Here is a 26,519-nt window from a genome sequence, read left to right on the forward strand (position 1 = left end):
CTCTCCATACCTGTCCTCTCTCCTCCAGCTCAGTGAGCATGACTATGGAGCAGCTCCTCCACTCCCAGATCATCCTCCAGAAGTCTTCGATGGTGTGCTGCAGCGGGCCCTGACTGGCCATGTACGAGTCCTTCTGACGGTAGCCCTGGACCAGACACACAGGTCAGCTAGGACACACGAAACTACACACACACGAAACCACACACACCTCCACAACAACCATTGTAGGAGCCATTTCGGCCTTTATCAGTTGTGTAACCTTCCCAGACCCTCGCCAATGTTCTCTACCTCCACGATCATTTCAAGACAGGCTTATCCTTACATTCAACCTACATGTGAATAGTTACTTGTATTGGCGCTAAAAGTTCTGTTAATTGGTCTAATTTTCAAAACCCGTAACGCAGAGCGACTGTCTACTCACATCAATGAAGGAAGCGTTGACATAATCCGTGCTCTCCTCCCCTCTCTTGACTGGATTGATCACTCTGTTGAACTCGTCTACAAGACACCCACAAACAGGTTACATTGCACGGAGTTCTGTGACCGACTTTAACATTAGACTGCAGTAATCTGCTACGCCAAAGCCTAGGCATTAGCTCGGGGAGCTAACACAAGTCTTGAGGTCTCAGGCGAGGTATCTGGAACAGTAGAAGCCGTCAACTCACATGGGATGATCTGGAGAACTCTGTTCTTCTTCATGTTTGCCGGCAGGTTGCCCGTCCTCATCTTGTCGTTCTGGATCTTGATGGAGGTCAGCTTCTGTGTGGGGAGACAAAACCAGAGGCTTACCTAGGGGGAAAAATGCTCTCAAGTCAACTGCCACTGCATCAGTTTAAACTTTAATCATATTCATTAGTGCACACCGTAGCAAAACATTTTGCAACATCAAACAAAAACGACCATCAATTTTCTTCCATTTGAGTCAAATAGATGTGCTATGGTCAAATCCTTTTAAACACTTGTAGCTGAGGTGCGCTTGATTTAGCTTGCACTTTTGGGACTACTCCATTACACCAGACAAACAAAATCACCTTGAACTCTGCTTCCATGCCCCCACAGCCGGCGGCGGAGGGGGCGTAGAGCTTAGCCAGGTGGGACTCCAGGGAGGTCACCTCCAGCTCTGTGTCTCCGTACAGGTAGTGCTCCAGCATGGCCTGGAAGATGAACACGTATTGCATCTGTGGGGAGAAGGAAGAGGGTGAAGTAGAGAGAGAAGGACGAGAGAGCGAAATCCTCATAGACTTTTAGTATACTTGCGATGCTCATATTATACATCCACAAGAGGTGTCAGAAGAGAACACAACATGAACAGGTAATACCCACACACTCAAAGCTCCCAATTTGAGACTTGAGTGGAAACCTGTTTATATAATTCATACATTATAATGATGTGAGTGTGTGGTCTTTATTCAAGTCAGGGTAACGTTGTGGTCTTTATTCAAGTCAGGGTAACGTTGTGGTCTTATTCAAGTCAGGATAATGTTGTGGGGTCTTGTTCAAGTCAGGATAATGTTGTGGTCTTATTGCAGTCTGGGTAATGTTGTGGGGTCTTGTTCAAGTCAGGATAATGTTGTGGTCTTATTGCAGTCAGGGTAATGTTGTGGGGTCTTGTTCAAGTCAGGATAATGTTGTGGTCTTATTGCAGTCTGGGTAATGTTGTGGGGTCTTGTTCAAGTCAGGATAATGTTGTGGTCTTATTGCAGTCTGGGTAATGTTGTGGGGTCTTGTTCAAGTCAGGATAATGTTGTGGTCTTATTGCAGTCTGGGTAATGTTGTGGGGTCTTGTTCAAGTCAGGATAATGTTGTGGTCTTATTGCAGTCAGGGTAATGTTGTGGGGTCTTGTTCAAGTCAGGATAATGTTGTGGTCTTATTCAAGTCAGGGTAATAATGTTATGTTGTAATCTTATTGCAGTCTGGGTAATGTTGTGGTCTTGTTCAAGTCAGGGTAATAATGTTATGTTGTAATCTTATTGCAGTCTGGGTAATGTTGTGGTCTTATTGCAGTCTGGGTAATGTTGTGGTCTTATTGCAGTCTGGGTAATGTTGTGGTCTTATTGCAGTCAGGGTAATGTTGTAATCTTATTGCAGTCTGGGTAATGTTGTGGTCATAACAACTTACGTCGGTCTGGACCATTTGGCAGCGCTGGGCTCTGATGCGCGTGACGAAGCCAAAGACGTCCACCTTCCTCTCGGTGTTCATCATATCCAACATGGCGTCTATCACTATGAAGGTACCTGTCCTCCCCACCCCCGCACTGATACACAGTCCGACACACACAGGTAGAGAGAGAGAGCGTGAGTCAGAAACTAACATAAACAGAAAGCTACTTTGTAGTGTGTGACTGAACCTGTGTCGTGTTAGCCCAGTCAGCTTAAATCTAGGCATTAGCTTGGCATCGGTGAACCACCTCAGCTGCCACCAATAAGACACACACTGACCTGCAGTGGACCACGATGGGGCCGGAGTACTGGGGGTTGCAGGTCTTGACCTTCTTGAGGAACTTAAGCATGCCGATGGGTGTGAAGGGAACGCCAAAGTCTGGCCAGCTGGTGAAGTGGAACTGGGTCACCAGCCGCTGGGGCTTCTTACCCCCCACATCCCCCACCTAGAGAGAGGGGTGGGGGGTGGCAGAGACACCTTTAGTATAACTGTTTTGAAGTATCATACAAGCTTAGTGCCATCTTCACCTTAACCTTTACCTCGCTCACATTTTAGAGACCTGCTAAGCGTGTTGTTCATTAGAGAACGCTTGGTGTCTGTAGGGCATGGGTTTGATAGATGGTGTGGTGAGAGGAGCCAGGAGAAAAGAGGATAAACGAGGGAGGGAGGGAAGAGAAGCGTACCTGTGGATACAGAGGTGAGAAGAGGGGGACGCCAGGGTTACCTGTTGGATGCAGAACTTGCGGATGGTGTAGTCCACCAGCACCATCATGTCTTCCACAGAGACCCGGATGTTGCCGTAGGTCCAGCAGCCCTGGTCAGGCCAGTACTGGGCACACTTACACTGAGACACACAGAGAGATTGCCGCTGTATGGATTTCTTTCAAATGAAAAGAAACAAACACTCATAGTTGTACACTCATACGTTCACGTTGGAAATTTGACATGCTGAACATACGCCATCATCTTCATATAGCCTCTACTAAGAAAGACCGAGCCGGGGTCTTTTCAGGAGGGTGCAAGTTTACAGAACGGTTCAGATCCAAATACATTTCTTAGAACATATATTATAAATGCCTTTAAAGTGTTAAAAATAGGCAACGTTCTGAACGTTTCACCTTCCTGAACACACCCCAGTTCTCACCCCACCCCCTTCTTTCCCTACCTCTTTTCTCTCCTTCAGGTTGGTCACCATCACGATGGTGGCAGTGTTCTGTTCCCAGATCATTCTCCAGAAGTCGTTTACCGTCTCCTCCTTTGGCCCTGAGAGAGACAGAAGAGCTATATTATCATCACTGATTAAATGCAAAACCCGTACGTTTGATTTGGCAATGTAATACGTCGTCATATTACGGATGCCAATAAAGCTCATCAGATTGAATGGAACCGAGAGACGGGGTGCTTTAATCCCGGGCCTGCGTCCCATACGGAACACGATTCCCTATTTGGTGCACTACGTAGTGAATAGGATGCAATGACTCTGGTGCAAACGTAGGGCACTAAATTGGGAATAGGGTGCATTACATGAGCCTATCCCAGCGGCTAGCTAGAATAGCCACCTTACCTTGAGCTGCAATGAACTTGTTCTTCTCTTGGTAACCCTGAGAACAAGAGGACGGCAGAAAAGGAAAAGGGTTGAGGAAAAAAACGTTTTGTTTGAACGCTGAATCCGTTTACTGACCATGTCTTTTGCATCGTTAAGTAAAGTTCTGATGTCTCGTCCGTGTTTCTCTACTTTCTGCCGTTTCAAAACGTCATGCACACCGAGAGTGGGACATGCGTTCTACAAATGAAATAGTATTTTTTATAAAAAGAGAGTGCAAAGGAGAGCGACACAGAGGGACGGCGAGAGAGCAAGAGTGATGAATGTGTCACCATTCTAACGCAACCTTTTATCGATCCGTTTAAACGTTATTTATCCCGGGAGTCCCATGGAGGTCAAAAGACCTCTCTGACAAGGGAGAACTGGCCGAGGGGTAGCTCAATATAAAAAAAAGATTGAAAAAACACGTCAGACACAGCTTGTCATCGATGTCCATGGCTTGTGGAGTCACTCACGTTGATGAAGGACGCATTGATGAAGTCAGAGTCTGGAACTCCCTCTAGAGACGACAGATGCACCCTGGAGTGGTCATCTGAAACACACACAAACAGAACCTTGATTAGATGAACGGCAAGCCTGCGTTTTAAACAGGAGCTACATGTAAACATTTACATTATAGCGGCAAATGTCAAATACATGCCGATCGAAGCCAAGGAATAGAAATCCACGAGAGCAAAACATACTTTGTAGAACACCGCTCGATGCTGCTAATTAGCTCTTTTACAGAGACTAGCCGGGTCTAGCTGTTGCTGTATACAACTTCCTGAATTACGATTCGTTCTTGTTCGCAACGTTGACAATGTATTTCCAACGGATGTTTTTTTGGACAAGGTAACAAGCAGTTCTATGCCATGCTAGCTACTTCTAAACAGAATTGGGCTTTAGCTCTGCGTTGGGGACTCACATGGCAGGATGTTGACGTATCGGTTCTTCTCCTTGTTCTCCTCCTTAGAGGCCGCGTCGCATGATGCCTGGATGGGACACACCGGCAGCGCCTGGACACACAGACAGAGGGCCATTAGCCACACAGACAGAGGGCCATTAGCCACACAGACAGAGGGCCATTAGCCACACAGACAGGTAACAATTATTTGAGATGAATGCCCTGTAATGCATGTTCCTATCGGTGTGTCCCTAGAGTGATATTCTTCTTTGCAATTCCACGAAAATCAAATAAGGAAAGGAAGCTAAGGGTATTAGGTATTATTGGGACACAGCTTATAGGCGCTGTGTAGGAGATTATACCACGCCAATTAGTAGCTAGTCCCATGCAGGGCATTCTAGTTGCAAATTCTACCCGCCTATTGTCCTGACAGGGCCATAGATGACTAATGTGTGTAAGGCGTGTGTGTGTGCGTGCATGTGAGAGTATATATATATAGATATATATAGTACCAGTCAAAAGTTTGTACACACCTACTCAATGAAGGTTTTTTTTATTTTATTTGCTATTTTCTACATTATAGAATAATAGTGAAGACATCAGAACTATGAAATAACACACGGAATCATGTAGTAACCCAAAAAAAGGGTTAAACGAGAAAACATTTTTTTTTTTATATTTGAGATTCTTCAAAGTAGCCACCCTTTGCCTTTATGACAGCTTTGCACATTCTTGGCATTCTCTCAACTTGCTTCACCTGGAATGCTTTTCTAACAGTCTTGAAGGAGTTCCCACATATGCTGAGCACTTGTTGGCTGCTTTTTCTTCACTCTGCGGTACACCGCATCCCAAACCATCGCAATTGGGTTGAGGTCGGGTGATTGTGGAGTCCGGGTCATCCGACGGAGCACTCCATCACTCTCATTCTTGTTCAAATAGCCCTTACATAGCCTGGAGGTGTGTTTTGGGTCATTGTCCTATTGAAAAAATAAAATGAAATTTCCACTAAGCGCAAACCAGATGGGATGGCATATCGCTGCAGAATGATGTGGTAGCCATGCTGGTTAAGTGTGCCTTGAATTCTAAATAAATCACTGACAGTGTCACCAGCAAAGCACCATCACACCTTCTCCTCCATGCTTCATGGTGGGAACAAAACATGCGGAGATCATCTGTTCACCTACTCTGCGTCACAAAGACACGGCGGGCCGGAACCAAAAAATATCAAAAATTTGGACTCATCAGACCAAAGGACAGATTTCCACCGATAGAATGTCCATTGCTTGTGTTTCTCGGCCCAATCAAGTCTCTTCTTCTTATTGGTGTCCTTTAGTAGTGGTTTCTTTGCAGCAATTCGACCATGAAGGCCTGATTCACACAGTCTCATCTAAACAGTTGAGGTTGAGAGGTGTCTGTTCCTGAAGCATTTATTTGGGCTACAAATTCTGAGGCTGGTAACACTAATGAACGTATCCTATGCAGCAGAGGTAACTCTGGGTCTTCCTTTCCTGTGGAGGTCATCATGACAGCCTGATTCGCCATAGTGCTCTATGGTTTGTGCGACTGCACTTGAAGAAACGTTCAACATTATTGAAATATTCTGCACACTCTTTTACCAAGTAGGGCTATCTTCTGTATACCACCCCTACCTTGTCACAACACAACTCAAACGCATTAAGAAGGAAAGAAATTCTACAAATTAACTTTTAACAAGGACCACCTTTTAATTCAAATGAATTCCAGGTGACTACCTCATGAAGCTGGTTGAGAGAATGCCAAAAGTATCTAAAGCTGTCATCAAGACAAAGGGTGGCTACTTGAAGAACATCAAATATATTTTGATTTGTTTAACAGTTCTTTGGTTATTACAAGATTCCATATGTGATATTTCAAAGTTGATGTCTTCACTATCATTCTACAATGTAGGAAATAGCACAAATAAAGAAAAGCCCTTGAATGAGTAGGTGTGTCCAAATGTTTGACTTGTAGGTTTGACTTGTATGTATGCATGCATGTATGTATGTATGTATGTATGTATGTATGTATGTATGTATGTATGTATGTATGTATGTATGTATGTATGTATGTATGTATGTATGTATGTATGTATGTATGTATGTATGTATGTATGTATGTATGCATGCATGCATGTATGCATGTATGTATGTATGCATGTGCATGCAGACTCCATACATTGAACTCCTCCCGGAAGAGCTTGTTGTCATCAGCCATGCGACGATTCATATCCTCCTCCAGCTTGTCAACAACAAGGGGTGGGTACTTCCTGTTGGTGCTAGGCGAGCGGGCCAATAGCGGCACACTCTGGAGCTCTGCAAGAGCAGGAAGGGAGGGAAGTAATGGGACAGGAAAGATAGGTGGCGATTGAGGCCCACAGGGGAAGGGGGGGAGAGAAAAACCCTTATTGTTGAGACACTGCCAACAACAAAGATAGTGAGACATTCACCAACAAATTATTATAAATTAATGAACTATAGAAAATGTTATATTATGATAAATATGTTATACAATAAAACAGATTCTAATCTACACATGTAACTTCTCCAAACTGACAGTGGGTGTGTTAATAAAAGCCCACAAGGGGGCGCCATAAAACAATCCAACACTGCTAGTGTGCCACAATTCATCATATTGAACAACTGCTTTGGCCACGAATCAGTAAATGATCAGAAAACCAATGTAATTTTATCTGAACACAGAACAATGGAGAAAGTTGGCTATGATAGAGACATGCATAAAAATTCTGGTAAATGTACGACCACAGAAAAAACATGCACGTTCTCACACAGAAAACACACGTGTGTGTGTGTACACACACACACACACACACACACACACACACACACACACACACACGGTTACCTGTATCATCTGATCTACCGTTGGTCAGCCTGAAGGAGTTGGAATGGCTGCCGGCCTGCTTGTACTTCTTAAACCTGTCAATCATACGACACACACGAATACTCACACCCTTTGACTTTTTCCACATTTTGTAGTGTCACAAAGTGGGATTAAAAAGTCAACGGCCTACACAAAATACACGGTTATGTCAAAATGGAAGAGATTTACTACTTTTTGGTAACGTAAAACAAGTATTCAACCACCCCCACCCCAAGAGTCAGGACATGTTAGAATCACCTTTGCCATCGAATACAGCTGTGAGTCTTTAGGGGTTGTACAACACCTGCCCATTATTCTTTAAAAAATCATTTAAAAAAAATCTGTCAAATTGATTGTTGATAATTGCTAGACAGCCATTTTCATGTTTTCCCATAGATTTTCAAGCCGATTTAAGTCAAAACTTTAACTAGGCCACTCGGGAACATTCAATGTCATCTTGGTCAGCAACCCCAGTGGATATTTGGCCTTGTGTTTTAGGTAATTGTCCTGCTGAATGGTGAATGTCCCCAAGTGTCTTTGGAAAGCAGACAACCAGGTTTTCCCCTAGGATTTTGCCTGTGCTTAGCTATAGTCTGTGTCTTCTTATCCTAAAACTCCCTAGTCTGTGCTGATGACAAGCATACCCATAACATGATAGAGCCACCACCATGCTTGAAAATAGGAAGAGTGGGACTCAGTGATGTGTTGGAATTTCCCCAAAGATAACACGTTGTATTCAAGACAAAAAAGTACATTTCTTTGCCTCATTTTTTATGCAGTATTACTTTAGCGCCCTAAATGCAAACAATATATTTTTATTCTGAAAAGGCTGAATTCTTTTCACTGTCATTTAAGTTAGTATTGTGGAGTAACTACAATGTTGTTAATACCTCCTCAGTCACTTCCTAACCGGCAACGGAGTTAAAAAAGGACGTCCATCTTTTTTTAGGCCAATAGGCTATTTGTCAACCATTGGAAAACATCCCTGGTCGTTCTGCTTGAAATTCACTGCTCGACTGAGGGAACATACAGATAATTGTATGCGTTGGGTACAGAGAGCTGCAGTAGTCGTTTAAAAATCAACCCTATTTTTTGCACACATGAGGAGTCCATGCAACGTGTGACTTCTTGTTAAGAAACTTTTTACTCCTGAACTTAGGCTTGCCGTAACAAAACATACTTTATTGACTCCGGACATTTAAGCTTTTTATGAATTGGTTCACATTTCTAAAAACATAATTCAACGTCGACATGAGAGTATTTTGTGTAGATCATTGAAACGATCTCGATTTAATCCATTTCAATTCAGGCTGTAATAACAAAATGTGGAAAAGTCGATGGGGTGGGAATACTTTCTGAAGGCCTTGTACATGCAGAATATCACCCACACGGCCATTGCCATGGTAACTACTATGACACTTGGTTCATTCACACTGGCCTCCATAGGGTGTTTGTATATGAAAGAAGACAAGCAAACGGTTTCCTGCTCTGCGCTTTTACAATGTGTAATGAATTGTGTGAGTAGGTGTGTACGACTCCGTTAGCATGGTACATATCTGACTATTGTATAGCTCTATTTCAAAGATAAATCATGCCTGCATCCAAACTTCTCTTTTCCGTTTAAAAATGCTTCCCTGAGACATAAGGCTGAAGGTGCAACTGTGGGGGAGAAAACCAGGGTGTATTCATTATGGTACACCATATCAAAATGTAGCCATATTTTTTAAAAACTTTTATTGGACAAGTTCAGGAAGCCCCTCCCCGTTTCAGTCCGTTTCTTCTATTTGGTGCCTGATGAACACGATCCAGGGACGAGTTTCCGCTGGACCACACAGGCCAAGTACAAGATGAACGAAAGGTTTTGAACACAACCCAGATGAGTGGTGTGGGTTGTTTCTGCCAGAGGAACATGACTGACCTGAGCATATAGAGGATGATGATGATGAAGACGATGACGAGCAGGGATGACAGAGCCACCATCACCGCAATGATGGGCGTGTCATCTGATTGCGTATTTTGGTCTGAGAGAACGAGGGAGAGAGAGAGAGAATTTAACAACATTCAAAAAATTTGTACAAGTTCGATTTGGCATTTGATTGAGCCGGTCTCGGGTGCCCCAATGGGGTTTGGATTGGCACTTTTTGGACAATTCATTGGATCCATCGCACCAGGCAAGCTCAATCAAGCGCACAAATCAGCTCAAGTATTTGAAAGAAAACTAATACTATTCAATACTGTTAATAGTTAACAGTATGCGTCAGACAGGCTGTATGAAACTGTCTACTCCATGATCTCTGCACCGATTACAGGAGCTCCTAAGTAAGGACATCTTGGTAACAGTTTTTTTGGACAACATCGTCATTAGTCTTACATAACATTTTCATAATAATGACAGTAGCGATGCCGTTAACTGTCATTACAGAGCAGAAAGAGTCAACACGACACAAACGATTAACCAAATAGATGAGGAACAGTCATATATTGCAAATACTTAAGCAATAAGGCATGGGGGGTGGTACATGGCCAATATACCACGGCTAAGGGCTGTTCTGGATACAGCCCTTAGCCGTGGTATATTGGCCATATACCACAAACCCCGAGGTGCCTTATTGCTATTATAGTTATTTTTGGTTATTCTGTGGAATGTTCAGTGTTCTCTGTGGGACACTGTACATTGAATGGACACAGCACATTGAATGGTGCTGCACCATGTTGGTAGGAAGGTAAGTGAAACTGATGAGCAGTAGAGGACTATTCAACCCATTCCAATTCAACAGCTCATACTGCGCGCACAGAGGACGGATACAAATATATACAGACAGAGGAGAGATGCAGAGCTTGAATACTGCGTGTGTTCGACAGGCCAGTTTAATTATTGGCACATCGCTGCCACGACTGCTTATGACTTCAGAAAAGCAGTCACACCCCTTGACTTTTTTCTAAACGTTGTGTTACGGCCTGAACTTAAAACGGAATCAATTGAGATCTTGTGTCACTGGCCTACACACAATACCCCATGATGTCAAAGTGGAATGATGATTATAAATGAATGAAAAATGAAAAGCTGAAATGTCTTGAGTCGATAAGTATTTAACCCATTTGTTATGGCAAGCCTAAATAAGTAAAAATGTGCTTAAATCACATAGGCTGCATGGACACTGTGTGCAATAATAGATTTTTCAATGACTACCTAATCTCTGTACCCCACACATACACTACATGACCAAAGATATGTGGACTCCTGCTCATCTTACATCTCATTCCAAGATCATGGGCCTTAATATGGAGTTGGTCCCCATTTTCTGCTATAACAGCCACCACTCTTCTGGGAAGGCTTTTCACTAGATGTTGGAACATTGCTGCAGGGACATGCTTGTACTTCAAACACAAGAGCATTAGTGAGGTTGGGCACGGATGTTGGGCGATTAGGCCTGACTCGCAGTTCCAATTAATCCCAAAGGTGTTTGATGGGGTTGAGGTCAGGGCTCTGTGCAAGCCAGTCAAGTTCTTCCACACCAATCTAGACAAAACATTTCTGTATTGACCTCGCTTTGTGCACTGAAACCGCAAAGGTCCTTCCTCAAACTTGCCACAAAGCACAGAATCATCATTGCTGTAGCGTTAAGATTTCCCTCCACTCGAACAAAGGGGCCCAAACCATGAAAAACAGCCCCAGACTATTATTTCTCCACAAAACTTTACAGTTGGCACTATGTATTCGGGAAGGCAGCTTTCTCATGCCATCCGCCAAATCCAGAACCGTCCGTTAAGATTGCCAAATGGTTAAGCGTTATTTATTCATCACATCAGAGAACGCATTTCCACTGGTCCAGAGTCCAATGGTGGTGAGCTTTACACCACTCCAGCCGACACTTGGCATTGTGCATGGAGATCTTAGGCTTGTGTGCGGCTGCTCGGCCATGGAAACCCATTTCATGAAGCTCCCGACAAACAGTTCTTGTGCTGAAGTTGCTCCCAGAGGCAATTTGATGCTCGTCATTGAGTGTTGCAACAGAGCACAGATGATTTTTACGTGCTACGCGCTTCAGCACTTGGTGGTCCCGTTCTGTGAGCTTGTGTTGCCTACCACTTGTTTCCACTTCATAATAACAGCACTTACAGTTGACCGGGGCAGCTCTAGCAGGGCAGAAATGAGATGAACTGACTTGTTGGAAAGGTGGCAACCTATGAAGGTGCCACATTGAAAGTCACTGAACTCTTCAGTAAGGCCATTCTACTGCCAATGTTTGTCTATTAAGATTGTATGGCTGTGTGCTCGATTGTATACACCTGTCAGCAACGGGTGTGGTTGAAATAGCCGAATCCACTAATTTGAAGGGGTGTCCCCATACTTTTGTAGATATAGTATATAATTATCTGAAGGTCCCACAGTCGAGCAGTGAATTTCAAACACAGATTAATTCACAGAGGAGAAAACTGAGGATCGATCAACAATATTGCAGTTTTACTCCACAATACTAACCTAATTGACAGAGTGAAAAGGAAGCCAGTACAGACTGAAATACTGCAAAAAATGTGGCAAAGAAATTAACTATGTCCTGAATACAAAGCACTAGGTTTGGGGCAAATCCAACACAACATCACTGAGAACCACTCTTCATATTTTCAAGCATGGTGGTGGCTGCATCATGTTATGGATATGCTTGTCATCAGCAAGGACTAGAGAGTTTTTAGGATAAAAATAAACCTAATAGAGCTAAGCACAAGCCAAATCCTAGAGGAAAACCTGGTTCAGTCTGCTTTCCAACAGACTCTGGGAGACAAAAATCGCCTTGAAGCAGGACAATAACTTAAAACACAAGGCCAAATATACACGAGTTGCTTACAAAGACAACATTGAATGTCGCCAATTGGCCTAGTAACAGTTTTGACTTGAAAATGGCTGTCTTGCAATGATCAACAAGCAATTTGACATAGCTTGAAAAAAAAGAAAAAAGGCAAATATTGTACTATCCAAAGTTCTTAGAGACATACCCAGAAAGACTCACAGCTGTAATCGCTGCCAAAGGTGATTCTAACATTGATTCAGGGGTGTGAACACTTATGCAAATTTGATATTTCTGTATTTCATTTCCCATAAATTTGCTAACATTTCTAAAATCATGTTTTCACTTTGTCATTATGGAGTATTTGTGTGTAGGTGGGTGAGATTATTTTATTGAATCTATTTTTGAATTTAGTCTGTAAAAACAAAACGTGGAATAAGTCGAGGGGTATGAATACTTTCTGAAGGCACATTATGTTGTGCTCATGTTAGCTGTATGACCACGTTGTAACTTGAGACAACATACACACACTCTTACCTGTGCCGTCTTCTCCACGACCTGGGGGTAAAAGAGTATCGTTACTATCCAACATCCTACACATCACACACAGACCTGCTCGCCTTTCACTCACAAGCACACACACACACACACACACACCTGTTGTAGTGTCACTAGTAGTGTCGGGCGACGTGGCTTCCACCGTAGGTTCTATGGTGGTCTCCAGCGAGGGGTCTGTGTGACTGTCCGGAGCAGAGAGTGTGGTCCCATTCTCCCCACCCCGACTGAGCGTAGTCGGAGCAGGGGGTGGTTGCGGAGCAGTGGTTGCACCCGTGGGGACTTGTGGGGCTATGGTGGGGCCAGGGGGTGGTGGAGGGGGAATGGGCACCTGGGTGACATTGGGGCCTGCAGTCAATATGTTCCCCTCTGCGGTGCTGGTTGTTGTCAGTGTCGTTGCGGCTGTTGGAGGGGTGGTGGTTGTTGCCACTGGAACATTGTGGAGGGTGGTGGCTGGAGAATCCGTGGGTTTGGCAGTGGAGACTGGACCTTCTATGAGAGAGATACAGTTCATCAAGGCCACAGGTTCTCAAACTTTTTGTGATAGCTAATTCATCGGGGACCATTTCATAATCAGAACACAAGTGAGATGAGAATAACATACAAGGAGTTAAATTATGACTTCGGCAGTGCATGGACGGACAGACCAAGTCACGGGCACTGGGAAGGAACATTTTAAAGGCCTGCCTCTGAGAAATTGTTGCTGTTTTCAAGCGATTTTTCTGCAACACAACCCATTTTGTCGTGGGGCAGAGAGATGTTTTGTTGTTGCAGCTTTAAAGCCAATTCTACACATTTTGCCACGAGGCAGATAAACTTCAACGTTCTAAGTAAATTACGATGCATTTTATATAAAAAAATAAAGAAAATATTTGGGGAAATACAAGAAGTATTGAGTTGAAAGAAATTATAATTGGTGGAGTACTGTGGATACCCATATTCCCATGTTGCCCAGGGTCAAGAACATACATTGTAGATTAATAATTTGACATTGTATTATATTACACCCTCTGAATTGAATCTGTTAGTAATATTTACAGTTGAAGATGGAAGTTTACAGACACCTTAGCCAAATACATTTAAACTCAGTTTCACAATTCCTGACATTTAAATCCTAGTAAAACCACCGTGTCTTAGGTCAGTTAGGATCACCACTTTATTCTAAAAATGTGAAATGTCAGTACAATAGTAGAGAATGATTTATTTCAGCTTTCATTTATTTCATCAAATTCCCAGTGGGTCAGAAGTTTACATACATTCAATTAGTATTTGGTAGCATTCCCTTTAAATGGTTTAACTTGGGTCAAATGTTTTGGGTAGCCTTTTCCCAACAATAAGTTGGGTGAATTTTGGCTCATTCCTCCTGACAGAGCTGGTGAACTGAGTCAGGTTTATAGGCCTCCTTGATCACAAACACATTTTCAGTTTTGCCCACACATTTTCTATGGGATTGAGGTCAGGGCTTTGCGATGGCCACTCCAAGACCTTGACTTTGTTGTCCTTAAGCCATTTTGCCACAACTTTGGAAGTATGCTTGGGGTCATTGTCCATTTGCGACCAAGCTTTTACTGATGATTGATGTCTTGAGCTGTTCAATATATCCAACTAATTTTCCTACCTCACGATGCCATCTATTTTGTGAAGTGCACCAGTCCCTCCTGCAGCAAAGCACCCCCAAAACATGATGCTGCCACCCCCGTGCTTCACGGTTGAGATGGTTTTCTTCGGCTTGCAAGCCTCCCCCTTTTTCCTCCAAACTTAACGATGGTCATTATGGCCAAACAGTCCTATTTTTGTTTCATCAGACCAGAGGACATGTCTCCAAAAAGTACGATCTTTGTTCCCATGTGCAGTTGCAAACCGTAGTCTGGCTTTTTATGGCAGTTTTGGAGCAGTGGCTTCTTCCTTGTTGAGTGGCCTTTCAGGTTATGTCGATATAGGACTCATTTTACTGTGGATATAGATACTTATGAACCTGTTTCCTCCAGCATCTTCACAAGATCCTTTGCTGTTGTTCGGCGATTGATTTGCACTTTTCACAACAAAGTACGTTCATCTCTAGGAGACAGAACACCTCTCCTTCCTGAGCGGTAATGATGGCTGCGTGGTTTCATGGTGTTTATAATTGCGTACTATTGTTTGCACAGATGAACGTGGTACCGTCAGGCATTTGGAAATTGCTCCCAAAGAAGAACCAGACTTGTCGAGGTCTACAATTTTTTTCTGGGGTCTTGACTGATTTCTTTTGAATTTCCCATAAGGTCAAGCAAAGAGGCACTGAGTTTGAAGGTAGGCCTTGAAATACATCCACAGGTACACCTCCAATTGACTCAAATTATGACAATTAGCCTACCAGAAGCTTCTAAAGCCATGACATAATTTTCTGGAATTTCTAATCTGTTTAACCTGTTGAGTGTAGGGGGCAGTATTTTGATGTTTGGATGCAAAACATAATGAAACTGCCTATTTCTCAGGCCCAGAAACTAGAATATGCATATAATTGTCAGATTAGGAGAGAAAACACTCTAAAGTTTCCAAAACTGTCAAAATATTGTCTGTGAGTATAACAGAACTGATATTGCAGGCGAAAACCTCAGGAAAATCCAACTAGGAAGTGCCTCTTATTTTGAAACCTCCCTGTTCCATTGCATGCCTTCCCTCCATTTAAAGGGATATCAACCGTATTCCTTTCCCTATGGCTTCCACATGGTGTGAACAGTCTTTAGACATAGTTTCAGCATTGTATTCTGAAAAATGAGCGAGAGCGATCACATCGCGTCAGTGGATGGCTGGGTGCCAGCAGAGTTTTGCATGCGCCAACAGCTTGGAGCAGACATTTTCTCTCTCTCTCCTATTGAAAAAGCCACGGTCCTGTTTAAATATTATCGACTATTTATTGTAAAAAGAACCTGAGGATTGATTATAAAAAACGGTTGACATGTTTCTACGAACTTTACGGATACTATTTGGAATTTCCGTCTGCCCCGTCGTGACCGCTCGAGCATGTGGATTACTGAACATAACGCACCAACCAAATGGAGGTATTTTGGATATAAAAATAATCGTTATGGAACAAAAGGAACATTTGTGTGTGTAACTGGGAATCTTGTGAGTGCAAACATCCGAAGATCAAAGGTAAGCAATTCATTTAATTGCTTTTCTGACTTTCGTGACCAATCTACTTTGCTGCTAGCTGTTTGTAATGTTTTGTCGTCTTCTGAGAGAGATGTCCTTACATAAACGCTTGGTTTGCTTTCAGAGCTACGCTGTGTTTTGCAATATTGCACTTGTGATTCCATGAAAATTAAATATTTTTTGTAATTTATTTTGAATTTGGCACTCTGCAATTCGGATGTTGACGAAAATGATCCCGCTAACGGGATGGGTGCGCCAAGAAGTTAAAGGCACAGTCAACTTAATGTGTATGTAAACGTCTGACCCACTGGAATTGTGATACAGTGAATTATAAGTGAAATAATCCGTCTGTAAACAATTGATGGAAAAATGACTTGTGTCATGCACAAAGTAGATGTCCTAACTGACTTGCCAAAACTATAGATTGTTAACAAGAAATATGTGGAGTGGTTGAAAAACGAGTTTTAATGACTCCAACCTAAGTGTATGTAAACTCCCGACTTCAACTGTATATATAAAAATATATATTACCATTTTGTTATATTAAGAGATCTGGCTGAAGACCCCCTGCCGTACCTCCATGACCGAACTTTGAGAACCCGTGATGTTAGTGTTGAGTCATGTAATGGCTCAACTGCAACTTCATTGGAGTTGCAGTGATACAAACAAGCATTTTACAATAGAACGTTCAATATGTCAAATCGTGTCAAGCGGTAGGTTCCGACTGTTCAGGTGATAATGTCATGTGGGTCCTCCTTACCTGCGGGGATGAGAGATGGTCCCTGGGCTGAGACAGAGACCCCGAGGGCCACACTGAGCAGCAGGAGCAGGGGACACACACCCATACTGCCCTGGGAGAACAGGGACAAACGCCTTACTGACAACCCAAAAATGACCCTTTCACAGTGCAGCTGGTCATGATCGGATTATAAATTCATATGCGTGGTACTTGTAACTGGAGGCCTAATCGTAAATCCTTCATGATCACATTTAGAGAATAATCCAACAAAATTTGGGTACTTACATTTTTGGGTGGGATTAAGATTTTTTTTTACAAGAAAATGCATTGATTATAGAGTAAATCATTTTGAATTCAAACAGTTTGACAGCACCGCTTTTTGATTTAAACCAAACTTTCCATACATGTTTGCCCACGGAAGAGGTGGTCAGAAAGTGACTTTTTGGAATGAATGCCAAAACATTCAGGAGAAAGAGGTGCTCAAACTTGACCAATTTTGCATACCCCAACATACCACGAGACATCCATGTCTTTCACTGGAAAAGATGAACGGTTGAGATTTATACCATTTTTAATCTCACACACAGGGTTGACAAACTATTATAATTTCTGAATAAAAAAAAAAATTATAAAATAGTTTAAGAACGTTTTGTTTAGACCAAAAATGGGTGCAGTCAGAACATGATTGAAATTATATGGATTTACCCTATAATGATGAGTGGCACAAGGAGTTGATCTCTTACCTTAAGGAGCGAATTTGGCATCAATCACTCATTCGCACAGTGTGGTCCTGGATGCAAACAGAAAAGGAAGACACTGTTAGAATCTCAAAGAGGTGCTTAGAAATGTTTCACTAGTTAGTTTAACTAGTTTTGTATTATTCGTTTTATTTGGATCTTGCTGGTTTGCCTGTTGAGAACATTCCTACTATACTGAACGAAAATATAGTTCATATACAGTGCCTTGCAAAGTATTCATCCCCCTTGGCATTTTTTTGCATTACAACCTGTAATTTAAACCAATTTTTATTTGGATTTCATGTAACGGGCAGACACAAAATAGTCCAAATTGGTGAAGAGAAAAACGTTTGTTTTTTTTAAAACACAAAAAAATGGGAAAGTGGTGAGTGCTTATGTATTCACCCCCTTTGCTATGAAGCCCCTAAATAAAATCTGGTGCAACCAATTACCTTCAGAAGTCACACAATTAGTTCAATAAAGTCCACCTGTGTGCAATCTAAGTGTCACATGATCTGTCACGCGATCTCAGTATATATACACACACACACCTGTTCTGAAAGGCCCCAGAGTCTGCAACACCCCAAAGCAAGGGGCACCACCAATCAAGCAGCACAATGAAGACCAAGGAGCTCTCCAAACAGGTCAGGAACAAAGTTGTGGAGAAGTACAGATCAGGGTTGGATTATAAAAAAAATATCCGAAACTCTGAACATCCCACAGAGCATAATTAAATCCATTATTAAAAAAAATGGAAAGACTATGGCACCATAACAAACCTGCCAAGAGAGGGCCGCCCACCAAAACTCACAGACCAGGCAAGGAGGGCATTAATCAGAGGCAAGACCAAAGAAAACCCTGAAGGAGCTGCAAAGCTCCACAGTGGAGATTGGAGTATCTGTCCATAGGACCACTTTAAGCCGTACACTCCACAGAGCTGGGCTATACAGAAGAGTGGCTAAAAAAGCCTTTGCACACAGTAAAAAAATAAGCAAACACGTTTGATGTTCACCAAAAGGCATGTGGGAGACTCTCCAAACATATGGAAGAAGGTACTCTGGTCAGATGAGATTAAAAATTGAGCTTTTTGACCATTAAGGAAAACGCTATGTCCGGCGCAAACCCAACACCTCACATCACCCTGAGAACACCATCCCCACAGTGAAGCATGGTGGTGGCAGCATCATGCTGTGGGGATGTTTTTCCCATCAGCAGGGACTGGGGAAACTGGTCAGAATTGAAGGAATGCTAAATACAGGGACATTCTTGAGGGAAACCTGTTTCAGTCTTCCAGAGATTTGAGATTGGGATAGAGGTTCACCTTCTAGCAGGACAATGACCCTAAGCATACTGCTAAAGCAACACTCGAGTGGTTTAAGGGGAAACATTTCAATGTCTTGGAACGGCCTAGTCAAAGCCCAGACCTCAATCCAATTGAGAATCTGTGGTATGACTTAGACTGCTGTACACCAGCAGAACCCATCCAACTTGAAGGAGCTAGAACAGTTATGCCTTGAATAATGGGCAAAAATCCCAGTGGCTAGATGTGCCAAGCTTTTAGAGACATACCCCAAGAGACTTGAAGCTGTAATTGCTGCAAAAGGTGGCTCTACAAAGTATTGACTTTGGGTGGGTGTCAATAGTTATGCACACTAAAATGTTACGTTTTTTTTGTCTTATTTCTTGTTTGCTTCACAATAAAAAATATTTTGCATCTTTGAAGTGGTAGGCATGTTGTGTAAATCAAACCAAAAAAAAAATCAATTTCAATTCCAGGTTGTAAGGCAACTAAATTGGAAAAATGCCGGGGGGGATATTTTCGCAAGCCACTGTAAATCAGTCAATTGAAATAAATGTATTAGGCTATAATCTATGGATTTCACAAAACTGGGCAGGGGTGCAGCCATGGGTGGGCATAGGCTCACCCACTGGGGAGCCAGGCCCAGAAAGGGCTTTATTACAGACAGAAAAGCCCCCCCCCCCCTAGTTCTCAGACGATCCCACAGGTGAAGAAGCCAGTGGTGTGGAGGTCCTGGGCTGAAGTGGTTACATGTGATCTGTGTTTATGAGGCCCGGCTGGACATGATGCCAAATTCTCTAAAACAATGTTGCAAGGCTTGACTAATCCCAAACTTGCCAGGTGGTGATTTATCCAAATATCTGACCCTTACCTCAATTTTTTTTAATGTTTTATAATTCTGAAAGCGTTACATATCCCAGCCTTTATCAAATGTTAGCCTAACACACTACTGTGACCCATGCGGGAATCTTACCCACAACCCCGAGGTTGCCAGTACCATGCTGCAACCAACAGCCATCAGACCCGCATAGAAGCCCACCATTCTGTGTCTGCTAAATCCCAGACGCTGCCTCTCTCCGATATCTAGACGAGTCTTGGTGGTGCTCCGTAACATGAATAATAAATTACCACATTCTGGGACACAGCGAAGGGAACAAAAAAAAGCACCATTTTACGTAGGCATATATGCATTTCAACTTGGGCTATAAGCAAGACTGCAGATAGCCTAGTTACCCGAGCTCTGGGGATAAATCAAGAAGTTAAGAGATTGAGAAGGAACGCAGAGACTGGATTGAGACAAATTTGTTCAGATTTGGACACGGATTTGGCAAAATTGCCTGTATTGCGCAATAATTTCAAATCAAATGTGTTGTATTTTTGCGTTGACTGCAGTGGAGCTGCTATGAAAGGGAGTCAGTTGAAATAAGGGTGAGTGTGTGTAGGAAAGGGCTCAAAGTGCAGGCTGGGTGGGCTGACAACTGTGTAATCCCACCAGTCCACTGGGTGTGGCCTCACTGACTGAGCTGTGATAGTCTCGTGGTCTTGATACAAGAATAATCCAGCCCGTCTGTCTCTCTGTACTGCGTTCCAGCTCCGCGCGCACACACACAAAGTATGGTTATCAGGGATTTACTGCCAGAGCGTCAGAATTGGGTGGGAAAAAACGCTACTGTGCCATTTGTAGCTAAGGGGAATAACTGTGATCCATCCTTACTGTTTTGGGGAAAGCAAGTGGTTAAGATGGTTCTATCAACGAGTAGTATTTATTCTGTTTTGTTAGGGGCAATTCCACATTAATGGAATTACGCCGAGACTCAGATTTTTCACGTTAGAATGTGTGCCAAACCAAATCTATTGATTTCAGAGTTTAACAAAGCATACAACTCTACGCACAAGGTCTACTAATTTACAGAATTACGGGAAAACCTCCCTCCGCATTTTATGCGACCACATTTTCCAGAAAAATGGGGTGTCCGCTATGACTGACACCTCGAGTTTTACAGAACTACGGTAACGGAATTACGTCATGGGTCCCTGATCTGTACTATACAGAAATGCATAATTATGGATATGAATTTCATGCTCTTCATGGTGATGTATCCTGAATAGCTACAAAAGGTAGAAATATGCAATATCCTTATTTTGCATCTTTGAATATTATTCTAATGAGCTCCGCCCCCAAACACGACAACATATGGTTGGTCCAGACCAGATCAAATCTGAACCAATCATAGACGTTTATGATTCACAAGTTTGGACATCGCAGTATAGTAGAGCTCAGTAGAGCTCAGTACAGTGGGACTACTGTCCAAACTTGTGAAACATAGACGTCTATGATTGGTTCAGATTTGGTCAGGGCGGACTGAACTAATTTCACCGTCCAATGATGTCCGATGTTGGTCAGTGCTTAGTGGGCGAGGATGCTCGCTACAGTAAACGGAAAGAGGGTAGGTGTCACTAAGAACCAGGTTGAGGTGACATTAAGGAAAGAGAGCGTGAAGTTGTCCAGAATGTTTTTCACAGTCTTGCTTTGACCACCAGACAACAGAAAGAAAACAGTTGAGCTGAACATAACAGCATGCCAGTGGAAGGGAGGACAGTAGCAGGTGACCCAACTGTGGTTTGTGACAACTATGATTTCCTATTGTAGCCAATTCAATTGCAGTAATTCCACTACCAATTTGGTAACAGAATTACGAGTTGTAAACACTTAACTATTCATAAGCAAACTTGACATCAATAAATACACTAACGAATTGGTAGGTCTACCTTTACTTGTTACTTCTGTGAACTTTCATTATCCTGCCTTACGAGGGAGCGAAATTAGAAAATATCTTAAAGTTATGTGGGCTTTTGGTAACAGAATTACAAGGCAATGTTTCTTAAATTTACAGAAGGCAAATCATTTCTCTAAAACAAAATGTAAGTGTTGATATTAGTTGGCAGTGGTCTTCAACATGATTGTGTTTTGATTGATTTCTAACACCTTTTCTGGTAGATGTTGTCTAAGACCCATTTTCCATCTGTTTGACCAGAAATCAAAGCCTTCGCTCATTCCACATTTTTTTGGGTTGGAAAATGGTTGAAAAATATATATATATATATATATATATATGTATTCATTTGACACCCAATGTGACACTGCTCCTATGTATTGCATATGTTGGTGCTCATGGGTCCTTCTAGAAGGAAATGTCCCTTAGCACAGAATCGTTTTAAAATGGATTGTGAAAACCACACTTGGTATTCAAGCTTGCAGACTCATGCTGCATATTATTTAGCCTAGCACTGTACCTACCCTTCCCCCAATACTTTGCCCGCTTCCCTTCCCCGGTCTTACCCACCCACATTTACGCACCCACAGCTGACAAAAAACATCCACAATTACAGTTCTCCCTTCCATGCCCAAACCGTGCCAACCACCTCCCCAGAAACCTCAACCCGTGCTGCAGTTTCCCCTCAGACCTCAGCCAACTCTGCTACTGCTACACACAGGGTGGATTTCACTTGTGCCGTTTTCCACCTCTAAATGAAAACAGGGAATGAGGATTCGTCCCTGTGCTAAATTTAGAAGAGGTGTTCCTAAAATCAAAGGGTGGCCTAGTGCATCGGGAGTGTTTGTTTCACTTGACTTTAAAGCAAACTAATCGCTGAAGACCGCACTGAGCTGAAACCAGGATAGAACCAAAAGGAAAACCAACAGATAGCCTAGGCCTACAAACTCAACCCACTGGGCAAAAACTGTCTGAATCAACATTGTTTCCACATCATTTCTGTGATGACTTTGAATCAATGTGGAAAATTGATTGGATTTGCCTCGTGTCATCAACATAGGGGCATTTAAAAAAATAATTGTCCAACTTTAAACCTAAATCCAATCGTGTTTTCAGTTTATTTTTTATTAACATTAGTTGACAACAACCAAACGTAAATCAAAACTAGACGTTGAACTGAGGTATTTTACTTAACTGTAGCTTATGCATGTCATACCAAAAAGAAATGGATCAACTTTCCTTCCTCCTAAATAAAACACTTAAAAAGACGTGCCCAATAACGTGCAGAAAAAAAGTATGGAACGGCACATTTTAGCCCTTTCTCTGCATCTCTCCCTCAATAGTAGGCTAGGCTGTCGATCCAGCTGACTCAGACTGCAGGAAAGTCTTAAAACGACGAGAACCCAGCACATTGCTTCCTTCCCCTGCAGTCTGGCTGCTAGTACCGCAAACTCCTCACTCATCCAAAATCAGCCTCTGACCCTTGAACCCTTCCTGTACAATGCCCCAGCCTCCCCTCACCTGACCCATAGAAAAACCATCCTCATAACCAATGACTCAGCTATGACACAACCATTCCCCACTGACATTAGTGACTTTAAAATCACATTAGCCTGATTGAAGTAGAAGCTTCCTCTCTAAATTAGGCTAAATGTAGCATGGTTGCATCATCGGTCTGGTATGAATCAGACTTTGTGCTTATGAATCAGCATGCATCATTGGGAGCCTAAACAGCCTTTTTGGACAAACATGACTCACTGCTGTCACCCTGCTGTGATAGGGTGGCGTGTTCATGTTGGTGAGGTGAAGCTGTCCGACGCTAACTGGAGCTAGTAGCCACATGGATGCAGTTTATGAGTGTAGAGCCTACCAGTCTGATCTATAGGTCTGAGTGCATCAGTCTATGGGGACCTGGTTAAATGCGTTTTGCCCACCAAAGCAGTCCCCAAACCCTTTCAGTGTGTGTGTGTGTGTGTGTGTGTGTGTGTGTGTGTCATCCACAGAGGAGTGTGTGCTGTGAGAGGGATGTCCCAGTGTCTTAAGTGGAGAGAGGACATTATTAATTCAAGGAGGCACTAGTCAAGTGTTTCTACTTCATACCTAGGCTATACCCACTCAACACAACAAAGTGCCATCTTTTATAGTCAAGTAAGAGAGCAGCCACCCTTTGGCGTGATGGATCTCTCCATTTGTAGCGGAGACGGCAGAGAAAGCTTTGTGAACAATCTCTGGTTGTAGTAGGGCACGGAATCACGCACATCCATATGAGCATATGCAGCCTCATCACGAAGCTGACGACACAGTCTAGCGTTCTAAAAAATACAAGTTGGACAACACAAACATCTTATATGCCTAGTAGCCTATGCCATAATACTGTGCACTGTACTGCACAAAAAGGTACAACGTTCTCCTCTTGCGCTTACCAGTTTCCTGTTACGAAAGCGGTGTTGACAGCCGTGCCCGACCAAGATATTCCACTAGCGCAGAGAACAAAGAAGTGGGTCCACAGCGGCTTCCTCTCACTGCTTCATTTCGGATTGCAATCTTCCGCTATCTAGGCCTAGTTCCACACAAGCACATCCCAATTTGATTAAGGCTATAATTGACCACGTCTATAACGTTCTAGCAAGCTCCTGTGGAACTAAAAGACGTTTTCTTAACATCACGCCACCTGGGTTTGCTCGAGCCAGAATCTGCATAACTTTTCCAAAAGTGCCCCATTCTTCACTTCCTACGTTTCGATACATCTTGCTGCATTCTCATCACAGCAACCTCCTGAGATGAGATGTCTCGTCAAGTGGTCCATTTCTAGGCGGCTAAACAATTATTCTACTGCGAGACTGACTACTGTTTTGATGCCACCCCACCTAAAAATGGAGAGTGAGTGTAGATTCAGAAGTGACTACAATATGTTATATTTATTAGCCTAACTTTCATGACGCTTCATTTAGTCAAGGGCTATAATAAAGCCGTCCACAAAACCGTCATGTTCGATACTGCACCAGAAAGACTGTTTTTCGGTATTTTTTCCTCATGCTTTGTTTAGTTGTCATCTGATTTCAAAAGGATCGAAAGAGGAACGATCTAAAATTTCTTTGCAATTGTCGGTAGGACAGAAAGGTGTTAAAGTGCGACCGAGCGCTCACCCAACCATCTTCATATTCGGACAAAATGTGCCTGTAAAATAAACAGCAACAGTGGTCCATACACGGCCTATTCAGAACTCTGACTCCAGATAGAATGCAGAGTTCACCAAGATATTCCAAAAACATCATGCATGTTAGTCACTGTGGGTGACTGTTGCCTCAAACAATACGCTCCCAGGGGTTAAAGCTACAACATCTAAACTTTGGGGCAGCCTGAGTGGGATCTCTGCTAGTTTTTATGGCCCATTTACATGGCCTCCTAGGCCAAATCACAGCCCTACTTTTAGGCTGGGGCGGTATCCAGATTTCCATATCGTCACACCGTCCACTTACCCTGGGATTGATGGTATTACCAACACAGCACGCAAGGGGGCGCTAAACACCGCAAGAAAAGACAAATCGGGTCTCTTACCAGAATGCTAATCAAATTAGCACAAACTATTAGCAAAAATCAGACAACTAACTAAATGCAAAGAGAGGCAAATCCAGCTCATAAAGTTACACAAGCATAGCTAGAAGCTACCGAATGTCATTTTCAGTAAGTGTGGCATTTACAAGTTTAAGTGAACGAGAGAAATTGTTCAAATGAACAAAGTTGTGACGCTGCTCTTCCTTCAGAAAAGCATGCACGTGTACACAGAGCAGAGAAGAAATATAGAAGACAATTGAAATCTAAACACTACTCATATTACAGAAAGTTGTAAAGCGTCATATGACACCAATGTTTGCAGTGTAGCACCTACAGATGAAACACTACGGAGTCTTAAAGGAGGCCAGGGTAAACCCAAAATGTCATAAGTCAACTTTGATATATTATTAATCAATTATGCTTTTAGATACAAAATATGTGTCAACAGTCCTTCCTCCAAAGGACTGTTCTATGGATAACAAAATCCCCAAATTCATGTTCTTTTTTTTTTTAATGTCGGTTTCGTGAGGAATCCCTCTTATCGAGCGTCTCTGCTCCTTTTCTTCCACATGGACTGTGCCTAGGCTAATACACAGAGGCCATTCTGTCCCGCTCCGTCCAATTAAGGATGCCAACGAAGAGACGATTGGGATGAAAACAAAGACACTTTGTGGCACAGAAGGATTAGAGTAGCCCCCCCCCCCAATGCCTACTTTGCAGGTGTTAACATTAACCAATGAACGGATCCATTACAGAAGGTGAGCCTAACTTATCACAACGGTGACAGAAGGCTAAAGAAGCCGACGTGGGAATCTCAAAGGACAGGACGGTTTTAAGAGCAGTCATTTGTGACAAACATTTGACCATGACACAAAGAAAGAAACAGCCTGTTACTTCTAAGTCTTCCCTGCAATTGCAGTTTTAACAACCGTGGATATGGATGCAGACCTGTGGGGGGTTTTTTTTGCATGCGAGTGGTGACCACAGCATGACCACAGAATAAATACATGGTTCCCTCTCCGCCTGCGGCCAAGTGTCAGCCTAATCGGTATGAAATTACTGCGTGGTCACAGGACTGTGTTTCTCCTCATGGTATTTCATTCACACAATGTGAGAGATTTACTTCAAGGGGCATTTTACCATTCGTTTCGTATCTCTTGTCAATTTGGTCTCGAAATATCACAAAGAAATGAAAACAGCTAAATCACAGTGCATTTTGAAAAGGTACGCTAGATCCTCCCACGTGTTCACGTCTGCTTTGGGTTTAGGCAATGCTCGTAATAAGCAGGCCTACACTGATCAACAATCCTCTCCTCACCTTATAACATCAGTCTGAGCAGCTGCACTAGACTCAGCGGATTCACCTAATTCTCTAAAGTAAAATTCTCTAC

At 42.8% G+C, this 26,519-nt stretch overlaps 1 protein-coding gene across 4 annotated transcripts in view; it reads right to left on the minus strand.

Annotated features, from left to right (window-relative positions):
- The window catches only part of LOC115142757 (receptor-type tyrosine-protein phosphatase alpha-like), a 47,799-nt gene that overhangs the window by 5,781 nt on the left and 15,499 nt on the right, over positions 1-26,519 (minus strand). For 2 of the 4 annotated variants that reach the window (XM_029682466.2, XM_029682467.2), the window contains exons 2-19: positions 17,506-17,552; positions 16,784-16,874; positions 12,991-13,380; positions 12,871-12,891; positions 9,465-9,567; positions 7,529-7,602; positions 6,842-6,978; positions 4,670-4,760; positions 4,221-4,297; positions 3,727-3,763; positions 3,328-3,425; positions 2,887-3,042; positions 2,441-2,607; positions 2,121-2,256; positions 1,032-1,178; positions 666-759; positions 422-498; positions 11-145 (exon numbers count right to left, since the gene is read on the minus strand). In XM_029682466.2, coding sequence (XP_029538326.1) covers positions 11-145; positions 422-498; positions 666-759; positions 1,032-1,178; positions 2,121-2,256; positions 2,441-2,607; positions 2,887-3,042; positions 3,328-3,425; positions 3,727-3,763; positions 4,221-4,297; positions 4,670-4,760; positions 6,842-6,978; positions 7,529-7,602; positions 9,465-9,567; positions 12,871-12,891; positions 12,991-13,380; positions 16,784-16,874; positions 17,506-17,526 — 2,052 coding nt within the window. In that variant the 5' untranslated portion in view covers positions 17,527-17,552. The remainder of the gene's footprint in view (positions 1-10; positions 146-421; positions 499-665; positions 760-1,031; positions 1,179-2,120; positions 2,257-2,440; positions 2,608-2,886; positions 3,043-3,327; positions 3,426-3,726; positions 3,764-4,220; positions 4,298-4,669; positions 4,761-6,841; positions 6,979-7,528; positions 7,603-9,464; positions 9,568-12,870; positions 12,892-12,990; positions 13,381-16,783; positions 16,875-17,505; positions 17,553-26,519) is intronic. The other 2 variants (XM_029682469.2, XM_029682468.2) reach the window with 2 other exon arrangements.

This window comes from Oncorhynchus nerka, linkage group LG15 (genome assembly GCF_034236695.1).
Source record: "Oncorhynchus nerka isolate Pitt River linkage group LG15, Oner_Uvic_2.0, whole genome shotgun sequence".
NCBI lineage: Eukaryota > Metazoa > Chordata > Actinopteri > Salmoniformes > Salmonidae > Oncorhynchus > Oncorhynchus nerka.